This window comes from Haemorhous mexicanus, chromosome 2 (genome assembly GCF_027477595.1).
Source record: "Haemorhous mexicanus isolate bHaeMex1 chromosome 2, bHaeMex1.pri, whole genome shotgun sequence".
NCBI lineage: Eukaryota > Metazoa > Chordata > Aves > Passeriformes > Fringillidae > Haemorhous > Haemorhous mexicanus.
The window spans coordinates 44385406-44398811 of NC_082342.1; the positions used below are offsets into that span (position 1 = coordinate 44385406).

Sequence of the window (13406 nt, forward strand, 5' to 3'; positions counted from 1 at the left end):
ACAGTAGTAATTTTGCTGTGAAATTGACAAATGGAATCTTCATCAAAGGTGTTTAGTTCAGTAACATAGTCATTGATGTGACTGAACAAGGTCTTGCATATAATTTCAGTAAACTACGATGAAGTAAGATCAAATCAAACTTAGAGACCTAGACAAGAACAAGAAGAATAAAGAAGGAAATTAATATTTTATTATATGACAGAAAGCTTTATTTCAGGCATTGCATGGAAGAGTTAAGAAATGACATTATTGTATTCTAAAACTACATTAATGAATAAACATGATAGAATACAAAGAATGTTTTCAGTTCCAGATGTCGTTGAAAACAACTGTGTCTAAAATGACCCTGTAGACCATATATAGACTGAAAATTTGGTTTTTAGTAGTCAAAAAAAAGGTCCACTTGGAACATCCTTACAGTAGCTAAACTGGATTCTAAATAAAGTTTATTAGTTTACAAGGGAAATTACATGCTATTGCCTGCAAAAAGCATGGAAATAAGCAGCCTTTTCAGTCTAATTCCTTCTATTTTTAGAAAAGTAGGGATCATATTAATGAGCAGAGTTCTGTGATCACTACAAATTAAGACTTCAATGAGTCTATTAGTATCAACACTGACATCTAACTCTAATACTGTCCTGAGGAAGTCTCAGCCTTGTGAAAACTGAGTATTATTTTTTAATTTGAAGAAATTTGGCAGCTGTATTAGCTGAAATGGCAGCATCTCTTCTGCATTTTTGACACTCACAAAAATCTATTGTGAATACAAAGAGGTAAGTTTTGATGAACAGTTAAGAAGTGTGAAAAACACAAATTGCATCAAGGAATTACAGCATGTAGGAGCCTTGAACCTTCCCGCACTTCCATATTCAACTGTGTAGACGTGGTGACAATCATTTGGTAGGAGTGTGTGCATGGCAGTCTTCTTGAAAGCCATTTTTGGCGAGTGGTGGGCTGTCTTGAAGTATAATTACTTTCATGGCCATGCCTCTTGATGGTTGTTTTCAACTGAGTTGTTGCCGACTTGAAGGTGTGTTTACCAAGAGCTCTCCTTAAATCCAGTATGTACGTTTGTATACATACTTACATACTGACATGGTATGTCTGAATAAACCACTCCAGATAAACAAACATACAAGAATCAATCAAAGTGTTTCTGTTTACTGTGAAAAGCCCACTCACATACTTGTAAAAACCAACTTTGCTACAGAAACCAGGCTTGATGCTCATCTTTAGGATGGATTTGGCTCAGCTGTATCCCCTTCATAGCCACCAAGTGCTATGGTTCCCATCTTTGTGCCTGCCCGTCCCTGGGGCGCCGCCCCGCCGCAGGCCGGACGCGCACACGGGGCAGGCTGGCCAGGGTGCCAGCGGGATCCCCTGCCAGAGCAGGCCCGCTGCGGCTGGCTGCCTCCGGCCCTGGCTCCCGCGGCTCCTCCAGCGGAGGCAGGAGCCCCCTGGCTGGCATTGCTCCTGCCCCAGCTGCTCCTCGCTTCACCCCACACAAACCGGCCTCCTCCACATGCACCCTTGGCAATGCCCCAGCGCCTCCGTGCCCCGCTGGCGGATCCTCCCTCCCGACTTTGCTCTGGCCGCCCCAAAGCCCCTGGTAAAGGAGGTGGCGAGCGCCGGACGTGGCCGAGCAGCGCAGACCCTCCGCCTCGCCCCGGGCCGTAGCGGCCCGAGGCCGCGCCGCCGCTGGAGGGCAGAGCGCGGAGGGGCGGCGAGCGAGGGGCGGGCACTGCCGGGCCGCGTCCCCGGCATGTGAGCATGCCGCGCCGGGAGGAGGAGGAATTCCTCGGCCGGGCCGGGGGAGGTTCGCACTGGAGTTAGCGCCGGGCAGGGAGGAAGAGCGAGCGCTGCCGGAAGCGGCGGAGCGGCGGCGGCGCTGGTTGCCCGCGGTGTCCCGCGGACAGCAATGTAGCTGGGTGACAGCGGCCGGAGCGCGCCGCCTCCGCTGCCAGCGGGCCGGTGCGGCGGGTCGGGAGCTTCTCCGGGGAGGCGGCAGCCGCGCCTCGTCTCGCCTCTCCCTCGCTTTCCCCTCTGCCCTCGGCGCCGTCTCTCGGCGCGGCCCTCCCTCCGTTCCTCCCTCCCTCCGCCGCCGGCCGGGGGGCTGCGGCCGCCACCGCTGCCATGGGGCTGCCCACGCTGGAGTTCAGTGACTCCTACTTGGACAGCCCGGATTTCAGGGAGCGCCTCAAGTGTCACGAGATCGAGCTGGAGAGGACGAACAAGTTCATCAAGGAGCTGATTAAGGACGGAAACCTCCTCATCGGGGCCCTGCGAAGTGAGTCGGGCGGTGGGACCGGCGGTGGCTGGCAGGAGAAGGGGCTTCTTTTGTTTGAATGGGCGCCGGGCGCGGGCTCCCCTGCCGGCAGCCGCCGAAAGGCGCCTCCTCAACTTTCTCTGCCCCGCTCCCTCCCTTTCTCGCTCCCCGCCGCCGTGCCTCGCCTCGCCCGCGGCGGGGCCGGGTGGGTGTCCCGGGGGAGCGGGGGCGGTGCGGGCCCTGCCCCGGCCCGGGGGCCCGGCCGCGCCCTCCCCGCCGGGGGCCGCGGGCAGCGCGGGGGCGCCGCCGCCGCCGGGCGCGGACCGGCCAGGTGGTCCCGGCTGGGGATGCGGGCAGAGCCCGCCGTCGGGGCTGGAGCGGAAAGCGGCCGTGTAGGTCGCTGTACGCCGCGGACCAGGCGTGGAGTGTTGCGGCGGGGTCTCTTTTTAGCACGCTGGCTGCTAGTTGCGTGTCTTCAGATAACGAAGATGTTCGTAACAAGTGGGCAAAGCGACATAATGTAGTGGATTTATAGGGAGAGTTTAAATCTTCTCCCCCATCTTGTCGAGTCTTCATGTGGAATATTAGCTTTTATGTATTTTGAAAGTTCTGATAGCAGAGAAACACCAGCAGTGTAGTGCTTTTAAAGGTCTGTGAGTTGAGCAGTGACAGCTTTCTGGGGCATGAAAACAGCAGTCATGCTCTGAAGATCATAAAGTGAAAGCTGGGAATTGCCCAGGAACGTCACTAGACTCGGTTTGTCCTCCCGTCCTGTAAACCTTGCCACCTACTTCTTGTCTTTAAGTCACTTTGGGTCTCTCACCTGTTGCCCAAAGTTTTCCTTCACGGAGAGCAGAGAAGTAACTTACAGCATCTCTTTTTCCAACACAAGATAGTCAAAAGAAAGAATTGCTTTAATCTTTAAAAATATCTGCTGCATTGTCATGGTATGCCGGTTTTTGTCTAATTAGATGTAGCAGTACTGCTTGTTATGTGGATGGGGAACAGGTATTGCTCTGAGCTCTGTAGTTCTTAAGAACTGTTTCTGACCTGCAGTCTAAACCCAAAGTTTATGTCCTTACCTAGGAGGTAAAAATTGTGAGGATTTTGTTTGCCCAGCAGTATGCTTGAATTGTACTTGTTCATGCATCAAATGTATATTTACAGCATTGCATTTACATAAAGCAGCTATTGCCTTTTTGAGTGTTTTTTTTCTCATGTAAATGCATGTATTTCTGGACACATCTAAGTTTTAGTGATAGCTGGGTGCAAGTCTAACACCTTACATGAATTTATATTAAATTTAATAAATTCCTGAACCCATGCCCACAGGATGTGAGATGACCAATTACACAGAAATAGTGCTTGTGAGTGTGTGTGTGTGTGTGTGTGTGTGTGTGTGTGTGTGTGTGTGTGTGTATGTGTGTGTGTGTGTATCAGTCTATGTGTATCTCTGAAAACTTATTGGTACAGTTTTCTTTACAGGCAAAAAAGTTTATTTGTACTTTAAGCCTTTCTTGTTGCTAAAAAGCTTTCTCCATGTAACAGAAAGTCTGAGCTTGTTTTAAGTAGTAAAAGCTTACTATTACAAACCTGGTCCAAAAAATAGTAATGGCAGATTAGGATACCACATGAGTACTTTTTTAACCTGGACTGGCACTGAGAGCTGACTGCTTTTGGGTCAAATATGAACAAACACAACTTTCTTCTTAGGCTGTCTGAAGACAGGCTGAGAGGTTGAGGCTGTTCAGCCTGGAGAAGAGAAGGCTCTGGGAAAACCTTCCTTCAGCTCTCCATAACTAAAGAGAGGCATACAAGTGCTGGAGAGGGACTTTTTACAAGGATATGCAGTGAATAGGCCAAGGGGTAATGCAGTGGGTAGGTTTAGATTGGATATTAGAGAGAAATTCTTCACTGTGAGGCTAGTGAGACTCTGAAACAGGTTGCCCAGAGAAACTGTGGTTGCTCCCTTTGTGGAAAAGTTCAAGGCCAGGTCGGGTGGGCCTTGAGCAAGCTGGTCTAGTGAGAGGTGTCCCTGCCCATGGGAGGGGGTTTGGAACTTGCTGATCTTTAAGGTTCCTTCCACCACAAGCCAGTTTATGATTGTCAAACACAGAACAGTAGAACAAATATTGTATTTGAGAAGTATTTATAACTCCGATTCTGAAGTGAGTAACCCTATTAGTTTTGGGGAGAACACTTATGAGTCCTTGCAGGATTTAGAACAATATTTCTATCTCAGGTAATGACTACTTAATTTGTAAGTTCTCATGATTTTTCAAACCTCGTAGTTCAAATGTTGTTCTGTTTGACACAATGCTTATTGTATCCTATCAGATCTAAAATATTTTGTCTTTTAGCCTTAGAAAAATAAAGTTTGTTTTAGTATAGTAAAAAATTTTTGTCCTCTTGTTCATTTCAAATCTCTTGATTTCCTGACTGTGTCATTCTTCTGTAGAATATTGCCTTAATTCCTGTGTTAGTACTGCTGAGAAAATGTCTGGATTTTTTCTCAACAATTTAGAAATCTTAGACTTATGCTCTAAAGACTCTGTTGTAGATGCTGCAAGGACAGTGTACCTGTTACAGCAAGTAGCACTATTGTATATTTATAGAGCACAGAAATTTGGTTTGTTTAAGCAAATTAGTGGCTTCTACTCCTACCTTTAAAATAAGTGAAGTGTAAAATACTTATACAAGCCTTTTATTTTTTTCAAATCAAATTGTGAAGTTTTTTAGTTCACTGATAACTCTATTGTTTGATTTTTGAATATTTAATAACCTTAAAGCCCAGAAACAAAATAGGCATTATTTACCAAGTTTTATCTCTAGGTGATCTAAGATTTTTATTTACACATCATTTTGCACGATCAGTTCTGATGTGGTAAAAAAACCCCTGAACTGTGCTGTAGAGCTTCTATGGAAATGAGTTTTGGAACATGTCATCCTGACCATGCTTAGAGAAGAGACAGTGAAACTGACTAATTGCAGTTAGAAAACACAATATTGTTCTAAAGGTTGCTAATTGCAAGTTTTATTATATGAAATGACAGCATGTCCATGGTTTTTCAGGTAAAATTAAACTTCTGTATTACAAATGTTACAAAATTTTAATATTTTCACAATCAAGTATTCAAGTTACTGTAACAATGCAATGTTTATAAATACCTGGCAGATTCCACATAAATTGAAGTTAGATACACTCAAGGTAGTATGCAAATATTTTGCATTTTATTTGGAGTGGTCCCAAAATGAGTCAGACTTTATTTTAATGTGGTTTTGCTGCATTAGTTCTGGAGAATGCTGCTTTCCAAGGTGACATGCGGAGCAGCAGTGTTCCATGAAGCAGCAGTTGACTATTCACTGTATTGTGAGTACAGTGGGAACTGATAAAGCTAGAATTGATTTAAAATCCTCATCAGCTTTTTCCTAGCATTTTTTGCACTGTTTCATTGTCTTTCTAAATAAGCAGGATTCTGTGAGTAGCCCAGAGCAACACAGATTATATGTTTCAGTTTAGCTAGGTGTTAGCATCCCATCTGCATGGCCATTGTGCCTGTTTCAGCCTTCTCCTACAATTAGTATTTATACTGAGGGACTACACTTCCTTTTTCAAATCAGCTGAGGTACTAAATACATGACTATCTCTTGAAAGATTTAGATTATGCATGTAAGAGACTTGCCTATTATATTAAAAAAATACCTTTTGACAGAGCTTTGACAGAGCTTTAGCCCTCTGTATAGGCACATTTAAATAGAAGCATATAGTCTTTTAGTGCACCCAGAAGAGAGTTTTTGTTGTTAACTTAGGAATTAAGAGGGTAAAAAACTTTAAGAATAAATGGCTTCCTGTTACAACTGACCTTCTTGATTATTAGGTAACTGTTGAGTTCATAATTTCTTCAGCTGCCTAATTTAGTAGATCTTTGAGGTGCATGTTGAAAGTGCATATGCTTGAATGCTTCACATTGTGAGGTCCAGCTGTAGAATGACTCCTAAGGCAGAATTGATATTTTTCCTTCTTGTTCTTTCTAGATTGTTTTCAATTAAAACATCAAGTCTGTTTTTCCCTGTACTTATTCCAGTCATCTACTTTGTAATTTCCTTGTAGTTATCTTCTGAAGAAGCAACCTAGTTTTGGGTGTTGTGCTATAGTTTATATAGGAAATTCCATTACTTGTATACTTCTAATTTCCATAATAGGCCTACTGACTTGCCAGAGTTAATGAATATTGTATTTAACAATCCAGAAAAGTGACATTCATCTTGTACAGGTGATCTTACAGCTCAGTGTGTGCTGAAGCCTTCTGTTTCCCCTCTGATTTTTGAGGCTCTCTCCATCTTTAGTCCTGTCAAATTCACATATTTGAAGATGAGAGCTGCCTAAGTTGTGGGTTAAGTGGTTGAAAGTTCAGTATATTTACAACTGTTTTAAGTAATACTATACTTTTTCAAGTGTCTTAGAGTAATGCAGAGATGTGGTGTTATATATACATGTAATATAAATAAGATTTAGCAGTTATCTTTAGAATTTTGTAATTTAGTAGCAGTCATTAGTTTTATTTTTTTGCTTGACACAAGGAGAAACAGACACAAGATGGAAATACTGTCTTTTGCAAGAGGTGAAAGGGGATATTATTTACCAGGGTTTTATTGAAATTTCACACATAAAAAGACTTAAGTTGTTTGGCATATTTCAGGGTTTTCAGGGATGATTCACTTCTCTACTGAACCTAATAATAAAAATACAGTGATGAACATGCTTATACATAGGGAAATTTTGGGGATTAGCTCCCTGGGAAAAAAAAAGTGCAAAATTACAGCATAAGAATTTATGATCTTTTTATCTCTTTGGGGATTCGTTTTTTCATTAAAAAAACAAAACCTTTGTATCTTCACAGAGAGATGCATTTTTCCAGATATCTTTGCCTCACATATTTTCTTAAGAATATGTCTTTGCAATGTCTTTTCCAGATTCTAAGTGAAGCAAGACTGAGTTCATTGAATACTGACTGCTGAAGTTTGATAGCAATCATTCTCCTTTATTTATGTAGCTGTAGCTTATATTTCTTAGTCCCTAAGTACATTATTCTCGATTAAAAAAAATTATTTCCCTCTTAGTATAGCCATACATAAAGGTGTGATACTAGCTAAACTAGACCATGTGATCTGTGTTACTCTGGGATATTCCCAGAGTCACACTTACTTAGTAAGTAAGCATTCATGACAGTCAGCAGCAGCTTCATGGAACACACATGGTCATCATGCCCACTCCAGCCCTGTCCTACAGCTGGTATTTAGAGTGAGAGACTACATTTTCTTTTTTCCCACTAAAAAGAAATTGCAGCTTACTCATTGCCATTAGGTTTTGGTTTTGAAGTTATCTGTTCCATTGCTGTCCTGTTACTTCTGACAGGCATTTGTGGGGTCCTGTGCAAACTCAGATGGTGTCTGCAATTTCTATGGATTATGGATGAAACTGTCAAAAACATTTCTAACAGTGTTCTGCTTTTTATGCAGGGATAACAACAGTAAGCTTGTTGATGGCCAGAGAAGGATCTTAATTATTTCCTCTAGTGCTTAAAGCAGCTGCAGTCTGTATCATATTATCTTTAGCCAACTATATGTGAAGAAAACATATCAGGATGTAGTGGACTGTTACAGAGCATTATTTTCTGGCCATCACATGATGTTTAATTTGGAACCAGTAGTACCTGCAAGTGAATTTCCATACTGTCAGTAATGATTACTGTATTAACAAAGACCTTGAGTGACTCAACATGGGTGTTCTTAAGCCTTAATATTGAAACTGGTATTCTTTAGAGAAACTTGGTAATTAGATTATGTCAGGCTACCAAAGGAGCAGTTTCGAGTTTCAAATGCCATATGAAATGATATCTCTACTTGAAAAAAATATTGTGGATTTTTTTTTTTTAAATTAGGATTTTTTAACTAATTTCTTTAAAAGGTCAAATTTAATCTGTTTCTTAATGGGCCAGTTGGCTCGTTGTCTAGTGTGTGCTTCATTTGCTATGAATAAGATAAATGAATTCTATTAATAAGAGACCAGCTGCTTCAGGAATATTGTCTTTACTACAATGGAAAATATGATGCTGTGGTCACTGAACTTGTCCAGATCTCTTGGGTTTTTGTGGGCAGAAGTGCTACAGCAATTTGCTGTTTCCTGTAATAGTAAATAACTTCATATTCATCCTCTGGAAAAAAAAAAAAACAGAGGACAATACAGTCCTTCTTTCTACTGAACAAGTAAGCCAGTGCGACATCTTTGCCTTTTCTATTTTTCCTTTTCTCAACCTGTAATTATAAATAAATCTGGAATATAGAGAAATTTGGTACCATGGATTTACTTTATTACATCCAGTCTCCTGCTAGTATTACATAATGTAATCCCTACTTGTCAAGCTCCATTTTAAAAACAATTTTTATCCTTTCTGTTTCTGCTAGAAGGCTGTTCTAGAACCTTGTTACCCTGAGAGTTGGTTAACTCATTAAAAATAAATTTAATCTGGCAATTCAAACTTGTTTATGCTAATTTTGCTTTCACTCAGCATTGTTGTTTACTTGGATTTTCTTGGTGAATAATCACATCCTTTTGCTGGACTGAACAGGCTGTTCACATCCTCTCTTCTAAGAGGTTCTCTGGTTTCTTGGTCATTTTAGTAGCTCTTTTCTATGCCTTTTAAAATTGACTTTTAAGTTTTCAAGAGCTCTAAAAATAGGGAAAACAAAGCTAGTATATAAGTGTTATCTTTCCATATTCTGTGAGAACATCAATCATTAAATGAAATCAATGCTTATGGTCTTTTGACTATGAGGTGCTATGAATTCCTCAAGTATATGATTAAAGGTAAAAAAGTCTCAGGATCTTACAGGCAGTAGCAATGAAGTATATATTTAAACTGAAGAAAAATAACTTTACCTTATTCCATATTAATATGGAATTGAAGTACTGTTGGGCAGTAATGTAACCTCCCATTGGCACCCTGTGAAGTGCAAATAGCTTTCATTAGAAAGATATATCTCACAGCAGGTTATAAACTTCAGGCTATGTTACAGTGTAGTTTTTCAGATTAGTTAGAAGTTATCAATTTAAATCACTTCCCTCTCCTGAATTATGCAAACTTGTATTTCACAGGACACAAAAGCTTAAGCATGTTACTGCACTCCCGTGTTTTGATTAATATCGTTCAGACATGGCAAAACAGTATGGAAATGCTGTATGTCTTAAGAAGTCTTGTCTTCTTTTGGCTCAATATTTAAAGCAGGGTACAAGGTGCTGCAATGTCTCGGTCATATAGTTTGTTCTACTGCTCTTGTTAGTTGATTTGCAAGTTGATTAAAGAGAGGTTTGCATGCCAGATGTGGGTTATAGTGTCTGTTTACAAAGATACTCTTGATCTCAGAAAGATATTATGTAAATCAAAGTAGGTGTCCCCATTAGGATTAATTTTCTACTATAAAATCCTGTAAGTAAAATAAACATCATGAAAAATAAAATGCGTAACAGTAAGAAGAATCTATTTGTGATTTTGCCAAGTGGTTGGATCAGATGACTCTTGAGGTCCCTTCCAGCCTGGTAATCTATGATTCTGTGATTTGATTCTGTAGAATTATCTGTCTGACATGAGATCAGCTTCTGATGTCTACTCACAGAAGCCACTTCTGCTGCCCTCCTCCGCCTCTACCTTGCCATGTAAACCCAGTAAAGCTCTTCTCCAGGTGCTTTCAGTGTTTCTGTCTTTGGAAGAGAAACATTTTGGTTCCTCTTCTAACAAGTAGCTGCTTCTAGGCATTTGATGACTGAGAATTGTTTTGTTGTTCATGGGGAGCAGGTGAACTTAGGAAAAGAATAGAGGAATGAATCATTAAAAAGTTGCAAAGGCTTTTAATTCTTTTACAGTATATCTTAGATGAGGTAGTCATTCACCTGACCTGTTTAGACTCCTGTTAAGGATATATTTTTTTGTGATGACCCCTTCTTGCTGCTTTCTGCACAAAAATACCTGGGTAAGAACCTTGTTGCTTCTAGAAAATTATCAAATATGAAAATCATCTTAGTTCTTCTTCTCCAAGTCCTCACATTTGCCACTGTCTCACCATCACACACAGAAAAACCCCACAAATCCTTGGTAAAACAACCAATAGAGGAAGTAGGGTTTCCTAGTAAAGACATTTCCTTTTGAGTTAAGTTCTTTCTTTGCTAATTGAAAATGCACAAGAAGAGATAACTGAATTTTTTTTTCTTCTGCTGTAATAATTAGATGAATTTCGAGAAGTGGCCAAATGTCAGTGTAAATATGGGCAGATCCATTCTTAAAAGCCACAGTTCTTCAAAGTGCAGGTCATACTTAAATGGAAGAGCAGAGAGATTTGCGATGTTGTGGTAGTACATGTTGATGTTCAAAAGCCTGCCTAGATTATCAGTATTGTCAAAGCCTTTGGAGCTCTGGGACCATGCTATTCAGAAAGTTTACATTCCATTCCTTCCATCTTCTCACCCTTTTCTGGCTTATTTACCTTTAACCTTTGTTTACAAAGGATGAGGAGGAGTTGAGACAGGCAGAAGTAGAGAGAACACAAGAACTCATCTTCTGTGGAATCTACTATTTGTATAAACTGTTAGTTTAAATCCATAAATATTTTAGAGGGGTAATTTTCCTCTAAGTTTGAAATTACTTATAAGTTGCAGGGAGCATGCAGAAGAAACTTGCTGCTTTGAGAAAGCTTGCTCGAAGTCTGAGGTTATCAATTAAAAAAAAATGTTCCCTTTTTGAACTTTTTCATGTCTAGAACTACCACTGCCATTAAAACAAGCTGTATAATGATACTTCAAGGAAAAAAAAAAACACCTTTCCATGCTCCTCTTGTGAGTTATCAGTTAGCCTATATACACAGGGAAGCTGCGGAGCCATGTCACTTACCTTCCAGGAAACCTCAAAATAAGTAAGACTTGAGCTTTACTCCAGGAATGGTAAAATCCCCTTATTCTGGGGAAAAACAGAAATTATGTGAACATTTGAGAGACTGGTACTGTTAAAACATATATGTGTAAAAATGCATCTATTTATTTATAAAGTGTTGTCAAGTATTTCACCTTCTAGGATAAATAAAAAGTATTTATAAAATATTTTATCTCTAAGTTGGGTATTAGGAGAAGTTTTTTCAGCCAGAGGGTGGTTGTGCACTGGAACAGACTCCCCAGTGAAGCAATTATGGTAGCAAGCCTTCAAGAGTTCAAGAAGTGCTCAGGCAGTGTTCTCAGGCACATGTTGGGATTTTTGGGCTTGTCCTGTGCAGGGCCAGGAGTTGGACTTGATGATCCTTGTGGGTCTCTTCCAGCTCAGGATAGTCTATGAAGCTGTACTAATTTCCATACTTCTATGAAGAATCTGTTTTAGTGCAGAAAAAGAAAAACTAACAAATGGCTTCTAAATGGAAAGTATTAGTTGGCTTATAATAAAAATTTTAGTTTGCTTTGTGGACTCAGAGATGCTTTTGTGAACCTCATCTCATGGTGTGTGTTATTTGTATAAAAGTCAGTACCATCAAGAGTTGGGCTTTGGCATTCTCAGCATTTAATGGGTTGGTTTCTCCATCTGAGTTGTGCTTTGATGAGCGAGAGAAGAGGGACCAGGCAGAGGTCCAGTAGTACAAAACAGACCTGAGGAAAAGAATTGCTGCTTTCAGTTGGTATCAGATCTGGGTAAACAGGAGTTGGTTTAAGCCACAACTTAAAGTGGCTTAAGTGGGGTTAAAGTAATCTTTGGGAATAATAATTTTTTATTAACCATTTGCAGATTCTGGAATGAAATATGGCTAGTACTACTTCTTCCCCTCACCTGTTTTGTTGTTTCCTCTCCCAGTTTCAGCATATTATTGACCTAGCCTAATGGTTAAAACTAAGGAAAAATATGCAAATTGGAAAAACTAACAGTGCAAAATCAGTGCAATTTGGTAAGCATCATGAATGCCTGATGAGATGTTTTTTTACTCAGAGGTCTTTGTCTAGGAATTACTGGCTGGTTATTTTTGTACAGCTTGGATATGAGAACCTGTTACCTAAATTTGATAAATTTATTAATGTAAGTCCGTACATCTGAAGTAGCAAGGAAATAAATGCACTGCAGGTTCTAAACATATTTTCTTCTTGATAATGGCCAGTGCTTTACTCTCTTTTTCAGAGGGAATTCCCTTGCTTCTTGTTTTTAAGTGTGGTGAGACTTCTGTTTTGGAAAACATGCTTTTCTTTTTTGTGAGTTGAAAATTGTTAGAATCACAGCAAATCACTCTTTGTTGTCCTTGCATAACCTTTTTGGGAACATTTTCAGCAAGTCAAGAAACAGCAAATGTGGCATGCCTACGGGGCAGCTAACACTGACTGTGGAAAGTAACTGGCTGGTGGAGGGGAAGATGAGTACATTTAACATGGTGAACATGGGCTTGCAGGCTGACAGATGCCAGAAGTATGTCTGCAAGTATCAGTTAAAGGATTTTATGGATAGTTTTTGTATTTATGGATGTTGAGTCTGGTCCTGCTGCTCGTTTTCTGGAGAATGCTGAAAAATTGTGAAGGCACAAAGAAGACCCTTTTGAACATTTGAAGAGCATATAAACATGCCTTAGCTTCTTGAAGACCGCAAACACCGTGTAGCATGTTTTTCACCATTACTTAATCTGAAAGTTAAAGATTTGTTTATTGATGGGAGATTTTGCTAAGAGACCAAGGTGTATGAAGATCCAAGTGTTGGCAGAAGCTGTACAAATTAAGATTATAAACCTGCAACTGCAGAGCTAGTAAGATACTTCCTTAAGGTGATAATAATGACTTTTCATTGCTGGAAAATCTTAAATTGTTTGGATTTTTTTTCCCCTAAGTTGAAGTCTTGTTCATTTATACCTGTTGGGCTTGAAGTATTAAATCCTAAAACTCCTGGTCAGGGTAGCAGGGCTTGTTGATTACATTGTTTTTTTCTTGCCTTAAAAAGAAATGTTTTCAGTCTACTCGCAAGTCATGTACATTCCATGAATGTACATGTGTGAGTGGAACTTTGAAATCTGTCAAGAATACATCCTTAAGACATTTTACTTTAGTTTAATGTTTTTCATGTTTAAAATACTT

The 13406-nt window shown here is 40.3% G+C and overlaps 1 protein-coding gene across 2 annotated transcripts in view; it reads left to right on the forward strand.

Moving 5' to 3' along the window:
• Positions 1–1760: 1760 nt before the first annotated feature.
• Positions 1761–13406, forward strand: part of ARHGAP42 (Rho GTPase activating protein 42) — a 142497-nt gene continuing 130851 nt past the window's right edge. For both annotated transcript variants that reach the window (XM_059838601.1, XM_059838602.1), the window contains exon 1: positions 1761–2287. In XM_059838601.1, coding sequence (XP_059694584.1) covers positions 2134–2287 — 154 coding nt within the window. In that variant the 5' untranslated portion in view covers positions 1761–2133. The remainder of the gene's footprint in view (positions 2288–13406) is intronic.